Genomic DNA, 24,487 nt, shown 5'->3' on the forward strand with positions numbered 1-24,487 from the left:
TTAAAGAAATATGGTCATCCAACACGCATTGTATAAATATAATTAGCTTCATTTAAAGCACCATTAAAACAGGCTTGGAGATACCTGAAATGTTATTAGCTTCTACTCTGCTTCCTTTTAATTGAGGGAAATAAAAGGGAAGATGTGGATTTGCAAGCATTTATGTATGCAAGTTAAGCGTTTTACCTTGAGTGACGAGGTAAGTGTTCCAATGAGCTTGCCAATTGCTTCCATAATACACTTTTTAATTGTGGTGGAACATATATTGATCATCTCCGTTACTAAAATAGGACAATTGCAAGCTATTCTGCCCCTTTTCTGCCCCTCTTATTGAACTGACTGATTTCAAGAGAAGGAAAGCTTCAGTTTGTATACTGAAGCTATTTATTCCTGTTATTCTCTCTCTCTATTGGTCTCAGCACATTTGCGTGCATTTTTAAAGCAAACTCAGCGAAGATTTCGCTCAAGTATTTGACATTTGTTATCTTTTTTCAATTTATTTTTGATGGAATACTACTGAGAATAGAATTCTACAATCCAAAGAAAAATTCTGATATGCAGATAGTACAGACTCATCTGGGAAATTTAATATAATCCAACTTTGCTTTGTCACAATTATTTGCAAGAATATGATTTTGAAAAAGTTTTGGGATTTGTATTAAAATGATTAATTATTAAATTTAAATATGCTCAATATTATTGTACTATTAGTTCTGCATTGTTTCTTAATTTGGGAATGGGAAACCCTCTTCCTGATGGAAGATGTTCAAAATATTTGAATCCAGAGTTCAGGTTGCACAATGAAGAGATGATAAACATCTATTGTCAGCAGTGTGTTCAATATCATAAGGTTGTAATTTACAGCTAACAATTATTTATAATCAACTGGATTTGCACAGTACTCTTCATTGAAACAATAATTTCTGATCAAATTCTACGTAACTACTACAGCAAAATTGAGATTATACAAAACTCAATTCTCCAGTCTTTACTACACAACAATGAACAATTTATGGTGCCTTTTAAAATGGCACAAAAAAATAATCAAGACACTTCATAGGCGCATTGGGCTATGCTATCCTGATTGGGAATGTCATATTCATCAGGATAGATGCAAACATACCTTTAGAAGTTTGATATTGAATACGGTTATAATGCTGCTCCAAAGAATTAAAATACTTCTATTTAATGTTCGTTTCTATTGAATTGATGTTCAATTGTTCATGTAATGAATTTAATTTTACACTGTCTCTATATAAAAGCTGGTATTAAGATTATACATCCTTTGGTGTACTTTGATCAACAGAAAGGATGTCACTTCCAAATACCTGGCTTTATGCAACTCTGATGAGAATCTTGGCAATCAGGACTATTTTTTGGGTTCCCATTCTTAAACTGGTCAAGTTAAGTGTTGCCTTAAAATAGTCTTCTTGAAGAATACTTCACTGGATATTGATTTCATCAGTATAAATGTATCAATCAATTTCCGTCAATGTATCTTTGCAAAAAGGATGCTCTTAATGACCATGTCACAACCTAAAGTTGTTCTGACACAAACATGCCTTTGTGTTTGGAACAGTGCAACTTTCCTTCCTATTTTTGCAATATCACAACCAGTATATGAATGTAAATGGCATCAAAGGTAGATTGGATGGTGACGAAGGCTTTTGGCATGTTGGCCTTCATTTGTGGAATTGTTTTGAAGTTGGGACATAAGCAACTACAGATGCTGGAATCTTTAGCAAAACACAATGTTGGAGTAACTCAACGGGTTAGGCACCACATCGGAGGGAATGTATAGGTGATATTTCAAGTCGAGATCTTTCTTCGGACTGGGTTGTTGGAAAGTTAAAGATTTGGAGGGATAGAGGCCAAACGGGGCAGATGGGACCAGTGTAGAGGGGGTCATCTTCGTCGGCATGGGAAAGTTAGACTGAAGGGCCTGTTTCCATGCTCTATGCATTGAAGTTGGGACTTCATGTTACAGTAGTACAAGATGTTGGTGAGGCTATGCTTGATATATTGTATCCAGTTTTGGTCACCATGCAAAAGAGAAGATACAATTAAGTTGGAAAGAATGCAAAGAAGATTTACGAGGATATTGCCAGGGCTCAAGGTCAGTGCATTGGAGAGAATTTAGATAGGCTAGGGCTTTATTCCTTGGAAAGCAGGACTGGGGTTGATCTTGTAGAGGAGTATAAAATCATGAGGGGAATAGATAGGTCGAATGATTTTTTTTTTCCCCCATCGTCGGGGGATCAAGTACTGGAAGCCATTGGCTTAAGGTAAGAGGGAAATAGTTTGATGGGAACCTGATGGGCACCTCTTTCACACACAGGGTGGTGTATATCTGGAATGAGCTGACAGAAGAGACGGTTGTGGCAGGTACAATAAAAAAACTTTAAAGATTCATTCAGGTACATGAATGGGAAAAGTTTAGAAGAATGTTTGTCAAATGCAGGGAATTGGTACAAGCTTGGATGGGGCATCTGATCGGCATGCAATAGTTGGGTTTGAAAGACCTGTTTCTGTGCTCTCAGACTTTCTGAACATAGCTAATAGAGCAATACACTATCATTTAATGATACTTAAAGCCACATGATTCTGTACAATGGTACTTGCAAAGCAATAAATTATGGACAAAGAAAATGCAGCTTTTTAGACAATAGACAATAGGTGCAGGAGGAGGCCATTTGGCCCTTTGAGCCAGCACCGCCATTCAATGTGATCATGGCTTTTTGTTGCATACTTAAATTGTTCAGAAGGATCTGGGAGTACATAGTTCCTTGAAAGTGGTGTCACAGGTAGATAAGGTGGTCAAGAAGGCTTCCAGTACTTTGGTCTTCATCAGTCGGGGCTCCTGCAAAACTCTCCTCTCTGACCCCTTTTACAAATGGATGCTGTTTTGTAAGTACTGGAAAGATGTGCCAAAAGGAAAGCAGATGTTCTGGTATTATAGTTTGTATCTAGTATACATCTAGTTTATTCTTAAATTTAAAACCGCATTGGTTGCTCGGTGCATTCTTCATACTGAAGGCACTGAGAGGAAGCAACAAACATTGAGGTTTAAATATTCACAATGAGATGCTATGTAAAGCTCTCTAAACTCTGCTTCAATCATAGTTTATTCTCTTAATTTGGCACTTGCTCTTATGCTGGCTACTTGCTGCCCCATTCCCTTTGCATGTCAAGTTCTGGATGCTCTGATTAGTTATTGCTGAGGATCACGGCCGTTTTTACAGCATTATGGGCCCCCGGGCAAAGCAGTGTACTGGGGCCCCTACCGTTACTCTCCCCCACCTCCCTTTCCCTACCAGCCCCCCCCTGTCGTGCCGGCAAAAAGCACTTACCGAAAAGCACTTCGCGATGGACTTAGGGTGCTACATTGTTGCGAAAAGCACTTACAGATCGCTGTGAGAAGCACTTAGGGATGGAAAATGTGAAAAAGCACTTATTGAACCTACATTTTTAAAGTAGTATTTATTTATTGCAAGTCACTTAACATATCAGCATGAGGCCCCTATGCTCGTGGGCCCCCGGGCAAGTGCCCATCAGGCCCATGCGTCAAGACGGCCCTGCTGAGGATAACATCCTTGGCATGTGACCTCAACTGAAGACATTAGGCTCTCGACTTAATACATCTGCCGTGCTGGAGAATCACTTTGCCTGTAAGAAGCAAATGTAGTTAATTAGCTCAATTTATTTGTGTACTGGGCATGGCTATAAGCGGCACAGCAGGAAGGATTACATTATAAGCCAAACATTTTTACCACTTAGGTCTTGCCATGAAACTAGCATACATTTTGTGATCAGTTGCAGTTTGTTCACCTTGCTTACAGTTAGCTGTAAACATTATATGTGTTTTACTGGGGGCTTGCCATAATCCATCTTTGGGATCAAGAGAAGATTTTCAAAGACCAAAAAATAAAAGTATTCCCACCTAATGAATGATATTATGCAGTAATGAAGTGAAATTTTCAAAATCAAATGGTGGTCTTTCAGTAATTAGCATTAATCAAGCCTTAAAAAAAAAAAAAAAATCTTATTCCTGATTGCAGCAGCCCTAACTTTTTCTGACATCTTTTGTGGGGAGCTGGTAGTTAAGTACTCCAACTTCATACCATTGCATTAATTTTAATGGACTGTGATAACACATGCGGTAGAGGTATCCATTTATAACTTGCTGGCAGTTGCTCTGCAGTTTACGTGCTCTTGAACGTACCAGAATTTACTCTTTACTTGCTCGTCTGTGTACTGCAGGGAATAGCGTTGAATTCTTGCTGTTTGTTATAAACAGTCATTTCAAAAGGAATTCGGGAAGCATAATTTTGTTTGCCGATGACACAAAAATTGGTGTCTTGTTAGTGGTGCCGAGGATTGCTATAGATTACAGGACGGTATTGATTAGTTCATAAGAGAAGTAGAGTAATGGCAAATGCCATTTGATCCAGATACTTTTCAGGTGATACACTTTTGGAGGACCAATAAAGATAGGAGTAGGAACCTTAGTGTACAAATCTGAGGATCCCTTCAGGTGGTGAAGATGATTCAGGATAATTTAGCTGGGAATGGACTGTTAAAGCAATGAGGTTATGATGTCATTTTTTAAATGTTCCTAAGGCTAAGCTGAATTTCTGTACATTTCTGGTTAGAGCACTACAGAATGGATGTGATTGCATTGAAGAGGGCGCAAATGAGATCATCAAGATGTTGCCTGGGATGGGGCATTTCACTTTCATTGGAACAGAGGCTCGGGGTGCAATCAAAATTATGAGTGGTACAGATTGGGTACATGGTAGAATGCTTTTGCTCATCGCAGGGACATCTAACCCTTGACTATTTCCTCCAGTTTAAAGCACGTTTTGGAGGCCACCTGAAGTTTTTTTCACCCAATAGGTAGTTGAAATCTGGAATGTGATGTTTTGGTGGCTTATAGAAGCAGATACTCTGTCGACATTGAAGTGGTAACTAGACAGAATCTGAATATCTATGGTACAAAGGCTTAAACGGGATGAGCATGGATGAGATGCTTAATGGACAGAATGAGCTGTGGAGCCTTTTCTGTCTTGTGTGACTCTGACTCTTGTCATTTCTGTTAAAAGTTTAGGGGGGCTATCCTGTATACCCTAACCATGTTCTGATTTAAATCCAAAAGTTCAATAATAAAATTTGAAAAATGACTGCATTAATGAATGCATAATAATTGTATGACTATACTGAGCTGTAGTTGTTAGTAAAGGTATGAGAGTATTAAATAGCCAATTTTAAATAGAGATACTGTGGTAATTTGTGGATTGAGTTACAAATGACTAATTTTGGTGTGTGAACTCCAGTTACGTTTGCAGTACTATATGCAAGAAACTGTTTTGATACCAAAAATGTATTGAAACAGTTCAAATAAATATTTTGGTTGTTTGTGTTTTACCTGCATAATTTTCCTTGAGCACTTCACCATGGCAATTTTCCTAAAAGATTTTCACAATTTTCCAAAACATCCACATTTTTATAGATGTATCTGAAGAAAATGGGAGAGGTTATGAGGTTATGTATAGTGAATTATGCAAATAAGTATGAAGCAATTCTGCCTCCAACACTGTAGAAAAGCAATTGGATTCCAGATCAGTTTTTTTCTAATGACTACCCAATTAAGATAATTAAAAACACTCAGTGCTCTCATTGGAACAAGAGCATCTCATTATGTTGTCGTCTCTTTACAAAGTCTTCCTGAAATTTCTTCATTTCAATTTGTTTGTAAAATGCATGTTAAACTTTTATTCCTCGCTCATTTTTGCTTCTGTGCTTTGGTAGTTGTTGACTCCTTTTCAGAACTCTATCTTAATTGGTACTGAACAGTTTGCTCAGTTTTGTTGGAAATATGTTAGCCTCAATTTATAAAGCCGTTGTGCTCTTCACAGTTGCATTACTTGACAACATTCTCACAATTCTGTGTGAACTGTGCATTTGTCTAGTAAAAGCCCCAAATGCATGAAACCAGAGATCCCAATTGTTTCCTAAAATTATACGGTGAAGCAAAAATGAAAGCTGTTACTCCAGTAACAGCCTAAGTATATATTTAATCGGAAAGACATCTTGGACTTCAAATTTTCTTTTCATGCAGTAATTACAATTTGGGGATTCAACTCGCTGTTTTATTGCTTCATTTCATGGTTTTTAATGTTCTATGTTTAACATTTTATTTCCACAGAAACAATACCAAAACAGAAGTGGAGCAAAAGTAACAATATTCTCATTAAGGAGGAAGAAATGGTAACTTTAAAAAACATTTTCATTGGAATTGTCAAAATATTCGGGTTCCTAAGCTTGTCTTTTCCCTTCCCAAAGCACAGCCGCCTAAATTACAAGTTGAATTATTCCTTGTATCAACCAGCATTGGATTCTGTTCCTCAAGTGCAACCATTGCATGTCAAAAAAGTACCAGAATCACTACAAATGTGTCGTCATTCTATTTTGTTTGATAAGCAACAAAGAAAGATGCAGTATTCTCAGCCACAACAATTTGTTCCATTTGCAGGACCAGCAAAGATTATTTTGTCACCAGGTAATGATTTTACAGGTATAACAGCCATTTTAAACCAGATTGTGAGTGATTAAGGTTTTGGAGGAAACTTTTGTATTGATGCAACACGACTAAGTTCTTTGGCTTTCAGTTTTATCCCACAATGTTATATTCCACAAAAAATTATTTCTTTATTGAAGTGTTTAATCATAGATTCATAGTGTGGGAACTGGCTCCTTGGCCCAACTTGCCCACCCCAATCAACATGCCCCATCTACACGAGTCCCACTTGCCTGCGTTTGGCCCATATCCCTCTAAACGTCCTATCCATGTACCTGTCCAATAGCTTCTTAAACGTTGTGCTTTGTGCCTTCTGTAACTTCCATCCGTAACTTCCCCAATTTATCTCACTAACTTTGAGCTTTATCTTTCACATTGAGAATAATTATTAATAATTGTTAACATATTGAAATTGAAGGCAATTGAATCAGTAGCGGCATGTCATGGATTTTCCATTTTTTGCCACAAATTCTGGTCCAATATATTTTGTGTTTCCTACTATTCACCATTTTGTGCATTGCAATGAATTCCAGTTAACTACTTTAAATCTTTTTCTGAGTTCCTCCTCGTAATACTTGGGGCAAGTTTTGTTTCTCTGCTTTGCTCCAGCTCCATGCTGTGAATGCTGTGCTACAAAATCGGGGCCACCACATAATCAGTTGTGAAAAAACAGTGTCCAACTTTAAGGCTTGCAAACATTATTTATTTCTCTATTAGATTTGCTTAAAGCTAGATTAACTCGTGTTTAACTCATTTGATGTTCCTGGTTGCTTAGAATTGAATGGCTTCTAGATCTCATTGATATTAAGTTTACCATGTAAACAGTTACTTTGGGTAGTACTGGTAGTTTTCCTTCCCTGAATTTTTTCTGTCCGTCAGAACTTTTGTAGTTTTATGTCTCAATAAATATCGTTCATATACCAAAAGTATTACGCCCATTAATCATCATTGATGTTGTACATCAGTGGACAATTTCAGACTGGAATTTTGAGTTTGTTGAGAGTGTCATTTAGCTCCTTTATTCATTAGTAACCTCTGCTGGAATGTCAGTGGGAAAAGCTGTATTGGCTCATAGTATGATATGAAAATCTAAAAACACATGTAAACCTGGCTAAATTAAGTTAAATTTCAACTCAAGTTAATTTTAAAGTTCTGCAAATCGACAGATTACCTTCTCTATTTTCAAAAGAAATCTATGCCTTGAGTAAATCGCAAATTAGGTCATTGTTCCCCATTCGTATCAGAAATTAGATGTGTACAAAAAAACTTTCACCACAATTGTCAACTTAAATTATGGGTGCAACAACAATCTTGAATTTAAATGATGATAATGAAGGAAGTTGCTTTCTTTGGCAAATAAACATTAATCTTCGCAAATAGTGTTTTTTCAGCTGGGCATCTTTTCTAATATATAAATATAATAATCAATAATATGATGAAAATTATGAAGAGTATTATATAGTGCAAGGAAAGGTGCTATTTCCCTTAAAAGGTGCAAGAGAAATTCTACAGAAAACATTCACTCACTTGATAAGTTTTCTTGAAATATTTTGAAATATTTTGGGTATGAGTGCCAAATACCATTTTGCTGAAATTTCCATGTATTTTGCCATGTATGTTTAAAATCTTTTATTTCGTTTTTAAGGACTTGCTCCAGTTCTATCACCATTGCAGTCACCACCTTTGTTGCAAGTTGTGCATCCATCAGTCAATCATGCTCTTCAATCCGTTCACCCTAAAGTAATGAAAATCCTTTCAGAACTTTTATTTTAAAATAATGCAATTTAGAAACTTATTTCTTAAATGTGGTTTACTGGGTGTTGTTTTCCAGAAAGCAAAGTATTTATGCAATTTAGAAGAGGAAGCTAAATGCTTACCAATTCATCAGACCATCAGAAAATGCAGCGGGTCTATTACACTACACAAAAGTAGGTTTATTGCTTTAGATATTCATAATCTTTAAATATGCAGTCATGTTAATATTAAGAGAAATAGGAACTTTGGACATTAATATGCTAAGATGATATTGGCTAATCACTCCTTATTATCTGCACTTATCTGTATGGTGAGCATAAGAATACAGAACATTGGGATTTGGTACAAATCATTCAACAATAGCTTTTATCAGAATGTGCTTGTGGCAAATTTGCATAAAATTACACGCAAGCCATGCAGTTAGAAATTACTTACAAAGTAGAATTGTCAAATTTGAGCTAGCTTGTGATCTGTGTTTTTATTTAAAACAGTTTGACAACATAATTGCAGGATGATGGTTCAGGAGCGATTGTCTGGTGGGCAACAAAGCAATATTGAAATACGTGTAAAGAACTTCCTTTCTGAGCTCTTTTGGTGCTGAAATAGACATCGCCTGGTATTAAATCATATTATTTGGCCTTCATAGCGAGAGGATTTGAGTATAGGAGCAAGGAGGTCCTACTGCAGTTGTACAGGGCCCTGGTGAGACCACACCTGGAGTATTGTGTGCAGTTTTGGTCTCCTAATTTGAGAAAGGCTATTCTTGCTATTGAGGGAGTGCAGCGTAGGTTCACCAGGTTAATTCCCGGGATGGCGATACTGACATATGATGAAAGAATGGATCGACTAGGCTTATATTCACTGGAATTTAGAAGGATGAGAGGGGATCTTATAGAAAAATATAAAATTCTTAAGGGATTGGACAGGCTACATGCAGGAAAAATGTTCCCGATGTTAGGGGAGTTCAGATCCAGGGGTCACAGTGTAAGAATAAGGGGTAGGCCATTTAGGACTGAGATGAGGAAAAACCTTTTCACCCAGAGAGTTGTGAATCTGTGGAATTCTCTGCCACAGAAGGCAGTGGAGGCCAATTCACTGGATGTTTTCAAGAGAGAGTTAGATATAGCTCTGGGGCCTAGCGGAATCAAGGGATATGGGAAATAGCAGGAATGGGGTACTGATTTTAGATGATCAGCCATGATCATATTGAATGGCAGTGCTGGCTTGAAGTCTCTATGTTTCTATATAGTACCATTGCATGTCAATGTGATAATAAGCATCATTTTATTATTTAGAAATAATAAATGTACGGCCAAATGCAAACCAATTTATGCAAGTCACATGCAAAAAACATGCATCGCAAGCTAATTTTATGATTTTGAAACAGAAACAGAGAAAACAGCACCTAGGAATCATATTCCTTGATGGCGCTCGAGCCACTATCTTCATGCCAATTACTACAGTGTTTGGAGACCACTCGCCATCTTCACTTCGAATATGATTGATGATGAGCAATAAGTGTTAAGTTTGTCAATAGTCCACACAATGGGAGGAAAACATAAATATCTAAAAGTAATTTTGAAAACTGGTGTACAAAATCATCAGGAGAGATAGATGAGGTGAATGGTCAGTCTTTTTTCCCTGGGTAGAGCAGTCCAGTGCTAGAGAGCATAGGTTTAAGATGAGAGGGGAAAGATTTAAAAGACCTGAGGGGCAATTACTTCATGTGGATGGCAGTGCATAAATGGAACAGAGGAAGCTGTAGAGGTGAGTACAATGGCGAAGTTTAAGAGAATTGGACAGATTCATGGGTAGGAAAGATTTAGACAATAGACAATAGGTGCAGGAGTAGGCCATTCAGCCCTTCGAGCCAGCACCGCCATTCAATGCGATCATGGCTGATCACTCTCAATCAGTACCCCGTTCCTGCCTTCTCCCCATACCCCCTCACTCCGCTATCCTTAAGAGCTCTATCCAGCTCTCTCTTAAAAGCATCCAACGAACTGGCCTCCACTGCCTTCTGAGGCAGAGAATTCCACACCTTCACCACTCTCGGACTGAAAAAGTTCTTCCTCATCTCCGTTCTAAATGGCCTACCCCTTATTCTTAAACTGTGGCCCCTTGTTCTGGACTCCCCCAACATTGGGAACATGTTTCCTGCCTCTAATGTGTCCAATCCCCTAATTATCTTATATGTTTCAATAACATCCCCCCTCATCCTTCTAAATTCCAGTGTATACAAGCCTAATTGCACCAGCCTTTCAACATACGACAGTCCCGCCATTCCGGGAATTAACCTAGTGAACCTACGCTGCACGCCCTCAATAGCAAGAATATCCTTCCTCAAATTTGGAGACCAAAACTGCACACAGTACTCCAGGTGCGGTCTCACCAGGGCCCGATACAACTGTAGAAGGACCTCTTTGCTCCTATACTCAACTCCTCTTGTTATGAAGGCCAACATTCCATTGGCTTTCTTCACTGCCTACTGTACCTGCATGCTTCCTTTCAGTGACTGATGCACTAGGACACCCAGATCTCGTTGAACATCCCCTCTTCCTAACTTGACACCATTCAGATAATAATCTGCCTTTCTATTCTTACTTCCAAAGTGAATAACCTCACACTTATCTACATATCTACATAGAATACGACCCACTCTACATCAATGGGGTCTGTGTGGAAAGGGTACCCGCTTTCAGGTTCCTGGGTACGCACATCGCAGAGGATCTTACCTGGTCTACCAACACCATCACCACAGTAAAGAAGGCACAGCAGAGACTCCACTTCCTGAGGATCCTCAGGAAAACCAACCTGCAGGAGAAGCTCATGTTGTCCTTCTATCGCTGCTCCATCGAGAGTGTGCTGGCATACTGTATAACCACATGGTATGCCAGCTGCTCAGAAAAGGACAGGAAGGCCCTTCAGAGGGTCATCACGACGGCCCAGAAGATCATCGGCTGCTCACTGCCCTCCCTGGAGCACCTGTTCAGCCTACGCTGCCTCAGTAGAGCAGGCAAAATAATAAAAGATCCATCCCACCCCGGCCACCGTCTGTTTGTTCATCTGCCCTCTGGTCGACGTTTCAGGTCGATCAAATCCCGAACAAACAGACTTAAGAACAGTTTTTACCCCAGGGCCATACGAGAACTGAACACTACCTTTGCACTAGGCAACACCGTTAAAAAATCTTGTACTTAATATAATTGTATTTATGTATTTATTTGTTTTTGCATTTATTGCATATATGTTTGTACGCACCGTCAGGATTGGCTATTTTTTAATTTCGTTGTACTCGTTGCAATGACAATAAATGAATATTATTATTATTATTATTGAACTGCATCTGCCATGTATCCGCCCACTCACACAACCTGTCCAAGTCACCCTGCAGCCTTATTGCATCTTCCTCACAATTCACACTACCCCCCAGTTTAGTATCATCTGCAAATTTGCTAATGGTACTTTTAATCCCTTCATCTAAGTCATTAATGTATATCGTAAATAGCTGGGGTCCCAGCACCGAACCTTGCGGTACCCTACTGGTCACTGCCTGCCATTCCGAAAGGGACCCATTTATCCCCACTCTTTGCTTTCTGTCTGTCAACCAATTTTCTATCCATGTCAGTACCCTACCCCCAATACCATGTGCTCTAATTTTGCCCACTAATCTCCTATGTGGGACCTTGTCGAAGGCTTTCTGAAAGTCGAGGTACACCACATCCACCGACTCTCCCCTGTCAATTTTCCTAGTTACATCCTCAAAAAATTCCAGTAGATTTGTCAAGCATGATTTCCCCTTCGTAAATCCATGCTGACTCGGAATGATCCTGTTACTGCTATCCAAATGCTCAGCAATTTCGTCTTTTATAATTGACTCCAGCATCTTCCCCACCACTGATGTCAGACTAACTGGTCTATAATTACCCGTTTTCTATCTCCCTCCTTTCTTAAAAAGTGGGATAACATTTGCTATCCTCCAATCCACAGGAACTGATCCTGAATCTATAGAACATTGAAAAATGATCTCCAATGCTTCCACTATTTCTAGAGCCACCTCCTTAAGTACCCTGGGATGCAGACCATCAGGCCTTGGGGATTTATCAGCCTTCAGTCCCATCAGTCTACCCAAAACCATTTCCTGCCTAATGTGGATTTCCTTCAGTTCCACTTAAATGGATATGGGCCAAAGGCAGGTAAATGAGACTAACCTAGTTATAAAAACTGGCTAGGATGGATGAGTTGGGCCAAAGGGACTTTCACTTCTATAACTCTGCAACTTTATAGACTTTTTTTGGCCTCATGTTATATTAAACACAGGCTAATCATTATTATAGACTGCAATGGATTATTGCAATCAGTACAATTCCTGCCTACTTTATTGATGCAGTAGTAAATGGTATTGAAAAGATATGTCTACTTCTGGATGTTAAGGTGATTGTCCAAATGTACCTTGCTTTATTATGCCTGTTATTATTGTTACATAACTAATAGTTATAACTTTCCATAATATTTCAGATATGGAGCACATCTATCCAAATGAAACCAGAGCAAATCATAACTTTAAAATGGTGCTAGAGCCTTCATCTTTACTTACCCCAAAGAAGGTATTATCTCGCATCTCTGAAATATCAATTTAGACTTATGAAACCATATTTATGCCTGTTTTATCCTTCTAGCATGAAATTATGACTTCTGAAAACTCGTTGCTAGTCTTTTTGGATTTCAAATTACTGTTTTCCTCAGATTTTGAATACTTATTGGAAGCAGCTCCCTTTTGACTTTGTATATCATCATCCCAAGCCTACGCTCTCACGATATGTCAACTGCTCATTCCCTGTAAATTCTCATAATACGTAACCTTGAACTCAAAGTTAACTCGTGTTTGCTACATCCAGAATGTTTTGATTTTGTTGCAAGACTAGATGTCCTGGTGACTCTTGGAATACAAATCATTATTGAATATTTGATTGAAAATCTCAAAATATTTGCTAATTTTTCCTTTTCAATTTCACAAAATATTTCAATAAAATAGGAAGTAGAGGTCAAGAATGCAAATTCCTGGGCAAGTTTGAGCAAAGTGGTGACACCCACATCATTGATAAAATCTTCCAGTGAAAGCTTCAAGTTGTTCAGGAAAGCAGCACTGGAAAAAGAAGAACATGAAAAAGCTTTAAAAACTCGAGCAGAAATCAAAAGACGGCATCTTGAGCAAATTGATAGTGAAGAAAGGAATAAGATGACAGACCAACAAAGGTAACGTTGTACCAAATGAATAGGTTAGAAATTGATTAAAGTAGCTTTCCTATGGCAGCAACAATAATTGAGTTTAAATGGGTTATAACAATATTCACACCGTCCACAAATGTGTTTTGTTATGTACTGTACATCATCTCCAAGACAATGAATGATACTTTATTCAGTAATAATTTTCAAGAATCAGATACTTGACTTGCCATGTTTCTGGTTGTAGAAGTCAACGTTATCAAATATGTCTGCGTTCTCTGTCTCTTCTGGTTTAATTGACCTTTAGTAAATTCTGTCTGAGGATTTCCAGCTGAGGAATCCCTTTCATAAGTATTTGAAGTTCTGGTAAGTTAATCTGTACCTTGTACCTAGCCTCCCATTGTCCAAATATCAAAGGAACGCAAGTCTTGTTTGTTCAGGCTCTGGTCTTGTGGCTCTTCCATTACAATGCTTGATTTTAGTCCCTATTTATTTGATTTTTTTAACTCGTTCATTTTTCTGGCTCTGGGCATCATTGGCAAAATTTGTTCTTGCTGACATGGTAAATTGCTGGTGAACCATCTTCAACCACTGCAATCTTTCTTAAAGGTGTGACCTTTGAGTAGGACATTCTAGAATTCAGTCTTGGTGATATTGAATGAGCACCAATATTTTTCCAAGTGAAGATTTCTGAAGCTTGGCAGGAAATTTGCAAATGTTGGTGTTTCTGTACATCCCTAAACTTTTTAGGCTTGTTAGGTGGTGCCAGAGAAGACAAGGCAAATGTGTCGGTTATAGAGGGAATTAATATTACATGTGATGGATGGGGTGCCAGCATGGCATTGAGCTCCCTGACTGTTGGAGCTGCATTCATCCAAATGGAGTGCATTCCTCCGTAGATGGGTATGTTGAGAAGCGAATGCCTACAGGAAACCCAGCCTCTAATCTAATCGTTCGACTCATGTTTTCTAGAGTTCTGAAGAATGAAAGGGAAATGCAAGAGATTTCATCTCTGTGAAATGCAAAAAGAATTATGACTCTGTTAGATAAACTGGATGTATACATAATGTTTTGTGCGGCTGGTGATTCCAGACAAGGAGTGCAGTCTTCAGATAAGAGGCAAAATGTTTAACACTGAGGTGAGGAATGTAGGGTAATAAACCTGTGGAATTTCTGCCACTGAAGATAGTGGAGGCCAAATTAATGAATATGCTTAAGAAGGAGATGTAGAGATTTCTAGACACAATCTGTCAATGGGTGGGGGAATCTGTTGAGAGAGTGGAAAATGGTATTGAGATAGAGAATCAGCTCTGAGCCTATTGAACGGCAAACCAGGCTTGAAGGTCTGAATGACTTATTTCTGTTTTTTAAGTTTGTACAACCATAATATTTTTTTTGGAGTCACGCAGAAGTGGCATTTGTATTGCAGAGCGCATGGGAAGGAAATTGGCCTCAAATCCACTTCAACAGGTCAAGAGGAACCCTGTGAGCAAATGTCTGAGCAGAAAATACCAGAAGACGATGAAGCGCAACAAAACAGAAAACTAGCCAGAAAACTGGAGCAAGAGCGGAGAAGGAGGGAAGCAGTGAGTAGCATTCCACTACTAAAGCTATGAAAATTCATTAGATTGTCATTTGAAAGAAAGAAATTGCTGATGGTGAAAATCTTTAAAAAAAACAGAAGAAATGCTCAGCAGATCGGGCGGGCAGCATCAACGAAAAGATAAACAGTTAAACTTTTAGGTTGAAAACCTTTTTCAGAACTAGGTCTTCAGCCTGACACATTAACTCTGTTTTTCTTCACTGCTGCCTGTCCTGCTAAGTGTGTTCTGCATCTTTTTCCATCTTTTTAAATCATATTTCATATGATTATGATTTAATACCACCATCAATATATATTTTTTCATTCTAGATCTGTGTTTTCTGCTTTAATGGCAATTTCTGGTAACTTATTTTGTATATTGAACAAAAATGACAAGGGATCACTTGGGACAAATTAATGTTCTGCTCCGATCATCTTGCCTTCCCAGAGGAAGGATCAGTTTTGTCATGATTTTTATTGTTCCTGTCTGCTTTGAATCTTCTTTCACTTGTAACATCATGTCAGATTGCTTTGTCTCATGAATCTTAAACCATAATCATTGGTTATATGCAACTCCCCATAACTATGAATATCTTGTTACCTTTAAGTTTAGATAAACGTTTGGGAACTGACCCACAACACTGAATCACTTAACCTTATTAGAATAATGGATATAATACATCCTTTTAAATATTGTTCTCTATTTGTATTTCATATCCCAATTTTGCAATTTAAAACATGGAGTAAATTTATTTTTACAGAAGACAAACATATTAAAACATGGTCAATAGAAGACATCAAGTGCCTAATATCATTAAAATAATGTATCAACAGTAACATGTCTTCATAAATAGCTTGCAGTATTTATTTTTCCATAAGTTCTTTAAACCACTCATTTAAATTATCACTTGGCAATTCAAGTTGAATTTTGTATCAGATGCAGAAGTTTCAAATTATTAGGCATCCTTTTTTCCTCCCAAATAGTTTCTTTGCTTTAACAAGAACAACTTTCTACCTAGAAGTGTTTTTCACCGCAAGGGATTTGGCAACTAGAATTATTGAAGATGATGCCAGCATCATTAGAGATCCACACCACTCTTACCACATTCATTTCACTCCTACCGCTGGGAAGAAGGTATAGGAGTCTGTAAACTGTGACAACCAGGCTCAAGAATACCTTCTTCCCAATAATCATCCGCCTCTTGTAAAACTAATCTCAACTGTGAATATGGACTGTCTTTGGTGATTAGATATTATCTTATTGTGCCTACAGGCCTGTTATGCTGCTGCAAGTAAAAATGTAGTTGTTCTGTTGGGACATATGACCATTAAACACATTTGACTGTTATTCAAAATTATATTTCTGCTTCTTACAGATGGCAACAACAATTGACATGAATTTACAGAGTGACATTATGGAAACATTTGAAGAAAATCTATTTTAGAAATCTTGACAATCTTGGGTCATGTTAAAATTCTAGTCATATGATGACTGAAATTATCAGAATTGACTGATTTGAAGTATTCAATATTCAAGTATATAATGGACACCAAACTGGTAATTAACAAACCATATCAGACCTTAATCTCCAAATACTTATTGAAATGTTCCTTGAATACAGAGGATGATGAATTTGCATTTATATAGAATTTAACATGTTGCAGTGTTCTTCAAATAAATGTGCAGGTTCCATTAGAAAATCAAATTTAAAAAAGAAAGTTATTGTGTTGTTCAGTTAAAGATAATTGGTGGATAAGGTTTGGAAATATGAAATTGTAAATTGTTTTGTAAAATCAATCCTCCAGCTTATTGCTGCAGTAAAATCTTTAAGATTTAGCTAAGGTTAAACTGGTATACTGCAGTAATGTCCTTTCATTCACTGACATTGGAAGAGAATTGTAAAGGAAAGGAATAATATTCCAAATTATCTTAAATTCAGACAATAATATTAATAAAAATCTATAATTTTTCTCTACCTGAACATTTTGATAGCATTAAAATTAACTAGGGTTAATAAACTTTATGCACTGTCATGCATTTTTTCACTCTCTGATATTCAGATTTTGTTAAATTCTTTCAATGACATTCATAATATTTCTGTAATTAATGCTTCCAGTTTTTTTTTCTAGTTTTACTGAATGTATTTACAGTTGCTAACACTTGAACACAGAACAGTTACCCATTATAGAGCTAATTACAATAATTTGCATTATAATGTAGTTTACATTTCATCTTCAATATGCAATGTTTCAGTTTTGTTCCCTATAAGGGAAGACATTTTTCATGACCACATATCTTCCATGCAATAAACTTTTGGCAAGTCTGACTATCCCTGATCAACATAACTTCCAATTTGCTGTACTTGTGTAAGTAGCTGGATTTAATCTGCATCTCTCACTTCAGTGAATATAATGGACAATGTAGTTTTGTATACAAGTGTGTAATTTTAGTACATGGGTCAAACTTCAGCTCACCAAGAAAAAGTTTTTTTTAAAAAGTCATCTTTTCTATTACTGAATGATTCTTGCTTCAAATCATAATTCCTGTTTTTCAAGTGACCTAGTTTCATTTTGTTGTTCAATTCGGTGAAAAAGCACAGTGTACTTGAAATTACTGGATGTTTTGGAATCTATTACTTGCTCTGAACTTGATCAAGCTATAAGAAATAAAACGCATTAAATGTGTTCATTTCACAAATTTGCCGTGTGTTTTTTTAGAAATTGTCAAATGAAGCATTGAATGCTTCAAACATGTTGATTTGTAGGACTAGCTGTTACAATCCCTGAAGTTTTGCACTACAATTGACTTGCATGGTGTTGTTCTTGGGATGACCACTAGGTGATGTTGCCACCATTCAGACACGTCTTCAGTTGTGTACCTCAACGTCACTAGGTGTTTTGGCCTTTTATCACAAGACACCCTCAGTCGAGGCAGGCCCACCGCAGGGTGATCAGGCCTGGGTGTGTGTTATGGTTAGCCTCTAGATGGTCACGTGGCAGCCCAGACAGCATCTCTCCTTTTCAGCCACCAGCCAGTGACTGCTCCGTTCAGCGGCATTGGCAGGTTCTTTGGTTGCCTTCCTTTGGGCCCGCCCTCTGACTCCTACTTCTCTCAGGAGCCTTGCGGTGGAACTGACTACAAAGCCCCTGCACCCCACCTCCCTTACACTCGAACCTCGCTCCTCTGCCTTTTCTGCAAGGTTGGAATATCTCAGCCTTTTCCTTTCATATGCCTCGTCCACAGCCTCCTCCTAGGGGACCGTCGGCTCAATGATGAAAACACGCCGACAGGAGTTGGATCAGAGGACGGTCTGGTCGCAGGTTGGTAGCTGCGATTTCAACTGGGAAGGAAAGTCTCTGGTCTAGGTCAACATGCATTTCCCAGTCCCTGGCTGCGTTCAGTGGGTATGAGTTGAGAGGCGAGGGGTTAGTCCGTTTCTCTCCTTCCCGGATGAAGGATGGTGTTTGCGGAATATTATCTGGGTATTGATAGGCATGGCGTTGGTAACTCTCTTGCACTCTAGTTCAGCTGCCAACCATAGCACCTGGTTGTGTCGCCAGGTGTATCTGCTTTGTGTTAGGCTGGTCTTACAACCGACCAGGATGTGCTTGAGGTTTGCTGAAACTGTACACAGGGGGCAGGTTGGATCCTCTCCCAGCCAAAGATTTAGGTTTGTGGGAGAGGGATGGATGTCATATGTGGCTCTGATAATAAAAATTGTCGAATGAAGCATTGAATGCTTCAAGCATGAATTGATTGTTTTTGTTTGGTCTCAAATTTCCCCAAAAATTTGGGATTTGGAAATTGGAAAAAGATGTATGCCAATTAAAAAACAAAGGTTCAGGGCACATGTTAAAGTTTTAAAATGCAGCAATGAGGCAACTCAGTCAAAGTTCCACAACCGCATTGTCCATATCTGGGACCTATTGAAAATGTGTTAGTGTGACCATCTTCAAGAAAGAAGAAAGTTGCAACTGTGATAGCTACAGAAGGGTCCCTCTAGTGCACACCACAGGGAAAGTCACCACCAGTGCCCTCCTCTCAGTGTCTCCCTCTGCTCCCTGAATTGCAGTGCAAATTCCACCCATTGACCAACCATCTCCAAGCGATACGAAATGCACCAAGGAGTAAAAACCAATATATGTGGCCTTGCTTGAACTCTCTAATAGCCACAAGGTACAAGGGAATAGATAGCCTCCTCAAATTTGGTTGCCTATAGAAATTAATATGCAAGCCATGTTCTTAACCAATGGGTCCACAACAGGGACTAAATCAGGGCAAACCAGTGTCAAGTAAGATTGTGGCATTGACCTTATACTTTAACAAGCTTTCTCACTGTGATGCTGTTCCTCACCTTCATCAAGCTTCCCGCAGGAATGGAGCTAATGTACATGAAGAATTAAACTATTCAACCTGTGCAGTTTCCACTACGGTCGTGGATCTGCAGGATTAATGCAACACCCATGTGGAGGCCAAGTTCTGTAATCATCGATTTGTTCATCGTTGCCTATAAGGGAAGTCCTCTGCCCTGATGTCCCTAGCTTTGAAACACTGTTCTCCAACAATGTAGATAAGCAGAAAGGCTCTAGAAAACACAGCCCACACCATGTCTTGAGTGACATCCATCAGTGAAGGCAGACATCAATGAGTAATACTTCAGACAAAACTCATGCCCTATTAAGCAGCAGTGATCCCTGCTCTACTACTTGCTTCTGAGACTTGGACTTCCTTTGGCAGCCACTTCAGAGATGTCACTAATACTATTTCAGCAAAATACCAAATCTGTGGAAAGATAAGCAAATCAATGTTAGTATTCTTGCCAAGCCAACATCATCAGTACTGAAGCCTGTATTGCACCCAGTTGCTCCAAGGGCAGGGAAGGCCATGCCCATGCCCATGCCCATGCCCATAGTTCAAAATGGAAAGTGCTGCATGTTTACAAAGCTTGAGTCAGGAGTGTGATAGAATATTCTCTGCTTCCCTTTCAGAGTGCCGGTTCAACAATACTTGAGAAATTGATATGGGTCACAGCAGTGCACTTAATAGACACCCCATCCAAAACCATTTACTCACTCCACCACCATGTTCAGCAGCAGCAGTTTGTACCATATACAATATACACAGCAGCAACTTGCCAAAATTATTTTACATGTTTGAAATTCACAGCCTGTACCAGCAAGAAGGACATCAAAACCATGAATGCTACAACTTAGAAATTGTCGTCCAAGCTGTTCACCATCCCAGCTTGGAAATATATTGCCGTTTCTTCACTGTTGTTGGGTCTGAGTCAAAATTGCCTCGTCCTGCTTTTCTTAACTGTACTTGTTTTCCCTCTAGTGCAGGTCTACTATTCCTATGTGTTTAGACTGTTTTATTTATTCTGAAACTGTCTACTTTGGATAAATGAACTTGGCTGCTGTTGCATAGACTAACGGCTGGGGAAATTAAATTAAATAAATGTGATAATAAAACCAGTTGCTGTGACACCGATCCTGAGACCCTTGGATTGTTGTAAAAAGCATTGAGGAAAATAAATCTGCCAACCTTTAGCTGGTCTGATCTGTATGTGACATCAGACCCATCAATGTGGTTGACTATTAACTACCATCTCAGTTCCTGGGTAACAAGATGGACAATAAAAAAACAGATTTTGGCATTGCTGTCCACATCCTATAAATTAATTAAAAAACATGAATTGCTGTATAGTTTGTCCAGTCCTTTTATAATTTTATAAGTCTCTATAAGATCCCTTCTCATTCTTCTAAACTCCAGTGAGTACAAGTCCAGTCTTTCCAATCTTTCCTCATATGACAGTCCCGCCATCCCAGGAATTAACCTTGTGAACGTACGCTGCACTGCCTCAATAGCAAGGATGTCCTTCCTCAAATTAGGAGACCAAAACTGCACACAATACTCCAGATGTGGTCTCACCAGGGACCATACACCTGCAGAAGGACCTCTTTGCTCCTATACTCAAATCCTCTCGTTATGAAGGCCAACATGCCATTGGCTTTCTTCAGTGCCTGCTGTACCTGCACGCTTACTTTCAGTGACTGGTGTACAAGGACACCCAGGTCTCGTTGCACTTCCCTTTACCTAATCTGACACATTTGAGATAATAATCTGCCTCCTTGTTTTTGCTGCCAAAGTGGATGACCTCACATTTATCTACAGTATACTGCATCTGCCATGCATCTGCCCACTCACTCAACCTGTCCAAGTCACCCTGCAACCTCCTAACATCCTCTTTGCAGTTCACACTGCCACCCACCTTTGTATCATCTGCAATAGTGTTACTTCTAATTCCATCATCCAAATCATTAATATATATTGTAAATATTAATATATATTGTAAATAATTAATATATATTGTAAATAGTTGGGGCCCCAACACCGAGCCATGCGGCACTCCATTCGCCACTGCCTGCCATTCTGAAAAGGACCCGTTTATTCCTACTCTTTGCATCCTGTCTGCCAACCAATTCGCTATCCATGTCATTACCCTACGCCCAATACCATCTCTAATTTTGCTCTCCAACCTCCTGTGTGGGACCTTATGAAAGGCTTTCTGAAAGTCTAGATACACTACATCCACTGGCTCTCCATCCATTTTACTTGTCACATCATCAAAAAATTCCAGAAGACAGTAGTGATGAAGACTTGTTGATCAGATCTACCAATCTCTCCGGCCTAACCATATGCTTCAACTGCTCCAGAACAGTTAAAAATTGCCTAGGAACAATAGCTAGATCCAATTTAGTTGAATCACCTTCCGTTCACATTCCGTGCCATTACCATTACTGGGTTGTACGACATCAACATTCAGTAGATCAGCATTGACAAGGAACCTAATGGGAATAGTTATCAGTTCTTGTGGATTCAAGGCTCAGTATTCTACCTGGACTTTCCAAAACCTTTCTTTCACCCGCAAGGCACAAGTCAGCCTGAACAGTGGGCCTCACTTGATTAGTATCTCATCCACCTGCCACTGGAGCGTACATCATCTATGAGATACACCGGACCAATTCATCAAGGACTCCACCCCGACGACCTGTGATCGCTACCATTAAATCAGGTAAGGGAAGACCTACATTTTCCCTCCATCCTAACTGGAGATAAACTGCATTTCTTGGTGCAGCTGGAACCAAACCCGACAATTTCATCGTAAAAATATTTTCATTGGGAGGACTGCAGATAATCGAGGAAATGTCTCACCTTCTGAAGGGTAGTGGGAAATTGGCTACAAATATTGACCTCGCCAGCAACACCCACATCCTATGTAGTCATTGTGGGCTCTGAAGGACTGCCTAAGATAAAATCCACGAGAGAACAACATAAAGTGACCATTAAATGGCATTCTGCCGAATATACTGGATTATTACAGCTTCTTAACGGTGCAGCATGGCGGATTTTCTCCACTTTTGGACAGTTCATGCTGAATTGATGGGGGTTTTTTTACAAGTTGAATTGACGTGTTTCTTAATACCTGCTTCACGTCGCCAAGATCTTTCACTTGACGTTCGTCTGCCAGTGCAGATGTTTGACGTGCTTTAGGAGCTCCAGCACCTCCTGCAGCCAATGAAAACGTCTGTGTAAAAAATCATTGCGTTTCACGTAGGCGTGATCCTTGACGGTTCGATCTCTGATGGTTTCCATGACTTCAGTTTAAGGGATGTTTCTCGGCAGGCGCTATTTGGAGCTGAAGGTTCCGGGCTGAATGAGAGACCTTCGATCAGCCCGGAGAGAGAGAGGGGCACCAGTGTTGGAGGAAGCTCCCATTTTCAGCCGGACTATGGTGAAGGCTCGCTGCGATTTCCTGATGTTTATAACTCGAGTCATTGGGAAGATCAAGAACCTTCTGTTCTGGGCTCTGGCGTACAGTTTTTGCGGGCTCTGTGCCTGCCTGGTTTTGCTAAAACTTCTGTGGCACATCATCAGGAAGCCGGCAGAATCCTTTCAGTGGACTGAGCGCGAAACCCTTCCAGCTTGCCTGAACGACACGTCCCTGGGAACTCACTGTTACGTGCGAATCAAGGTAAGAGATTTGGGGTTCGGTAGAATAACGGACTGCTCTTCCCAAATTATTCCACGCTTGCATTCATTACCCTTTTTAATACGCCGGCCTGTCTGTGATTTATTAATACCGGTTCGAAAGTAGAGACCAAACTGTTGGGCTGTAAATATTCATCTTAAACAAGCAATTATTCTTTTTCGACTACGATGGTGGTAGTAAGGGGGTAACTGCGGGCTCTGAACAGAACCATGTGCATTGCAGTCCTTACGACACATGAAATAATTCTCCTGGCTGCGAAGCGGTGACGGTTCAATGTTTACCGTTATCAGGGCTGGATAAAATCGTGCTGAAATTGTGGACAGCTCCTCACTGAACTTGGAATGGGCGCACGTTTCATTCACTGAGCTGGTGGACTGTCTTTATTGTGCTTGACTGATATAAAAAAAGGGTTGCATGATAAAAATATGAATATGTATCTCCAACCCCTTCCCCTTTCCCACACTTTATAAGAAATTAAATGTGATTGCTCCACGACACTGCAATTATCTCCGAATTAAAACGGTATCTTTTCAAGTCGATGGGGTTTTACCTGCCAGACACGTTCTCCCACTGCAGGCCACCCTTGACTGTGTTTTGGTTTGTACACCTCTGGAATAATAATTTCCAACGTGCCTCAAAGCCGGAAAATCTCATATAGCTCGATATTATAGTGACATTCCTCAGGACGAAACAAAACCATATTCTGAAGCCCCCTCGCCCCATTTATTTAATGCAATGTTTAGTGGACCCAGCCGAATCTATTTGAAAAAATTAACACAGCCACACGTGCACACACACACGCACACACACACACACACACACACACACACACTTATAATTAGGAGAGTATGTCAACGGCCGTGTGAAATCCCATCATCACGTGCTGGAGTCTGCGCCAGGCATGCCAGGGTCTTCTGATAGACATGTAGATTATTCTGTTACAGGTATATCTCATTTGATAGAATGTGTTCCACAGCTGAGGAAAAGTAACATCGTTTGTACATGCACCACTTAAAATTGGGCCAGTTATGGCCTTAGCGATTAAAAGATTAAAAGGTGGGAATACACACCTAGATACTAACAGAACAGCTTTGAAATATTGTAATATTTTCCATGTGTCAGTTGGATTGGAGCTTACAATATTTCATAACGCTGCAACAGCACGCATTCATTAATAACCAAGAGTGCGCTAGCTCCTGTATCATTTCTTGTGATTTAATTGCTCTATTGGGTAAATACAGTGAGACAATTACAATAATTTAATATAAAGGTTTTGTCGATGAGTATATTTTT

General features: G+C 39.2%; 2 protein-coding genes across 4 annotated transcripts in view; both read left to right on the forward strand.

The window, feature by feature from the left end:
* The first annotated feature begins 142 nt into the window (after window positions 1–142).
* On the forward strand, window positions 143–16,873 carry LOC144598205 (bromodomain testis-specific protein-like). The gene is made up of 9 exons (XM_078408092.1): window positions 143–199; window positions 4,621–4,788; window positions 6,343–6,559; window positions 8,223–8,317; window positions 8,409–8,505; window positions 12,851–12,939; window positions 13,368–13,588; window positions 14,988–15,144; window positions 16,517–16,873. Exons 1-9 carry the CDS (start codon window positions 143–145, stop codon window positions 16,583–16,585), a joined length of 1,170 nt encoding a protein of 389 aa, XP_078264218.1. The 3' UTR covers window positions 16,586–16,873.
* Window positions 16,874–22,734: 5,861 nt separating this feature from the next.
* Window positions 22,735–24,487, forward strand: part of ephx4 (epoxide hydrolase 4) — a 28,383-nt gene continuing 26,630 nt past the window's right edge. Inside the window, exon 1 of one of the 3 annotated variants that reach the window (XM_078408209.1) lies at window positions 22,735–23,176. In XM_078408209.1, the coding sequence (XP_078264335.1) occupies window positions 22,859–23,176 (318 nt within the window). In that variant the 5' untranslated portion in view covers window positions 22,735–22,858. The remainder of the gene's footprint in view (window positions 23,177–24,487) is intronic. The other 2 variants (XR_013547837.1, XM_078408208.1) reach the window with 2 other exon arrangements.

Source organism: Rhinoraja longicauda, chromosome 11 (assembly GCF_053455715.1).
Source record: "Rhinoraja longicauda isolate Sanriku21f chromosome 11, sRhiLon1.1, whole genome shotgun sequence".
Taxonomy (NCBI): Eukaryota; Metazoa; Chordata; class Chondrichthyes; order Rajiformes; family Arhynchobatidae; genus Rhinoraja; species Rhinoraja longicauda.

Bases quoted from the DNA above. Each gene is read 5' to 3' on its own strand.
- LOC144598205 (XM_078408092.1), top strand. From the start codon at position 143: ATGTGGATTTGCAAGCATTTATGTATGCAAGTTAAGCGTTTTACCTTG. The intron at 8,506-12,850 runs GTAGGTTTATTG...ATAATATTTCAG, and splicing joins GTCTATTACACTACACAAAA to ATATGGAGCACATCTATCCA. The intron at 13,589-14,987 runs GTAACGTTGTAC...TTTGTATTGCAG, and splicing joins AAGATGACAGACCAACAAAG to AGCGCATGGGAAGGAAATTG.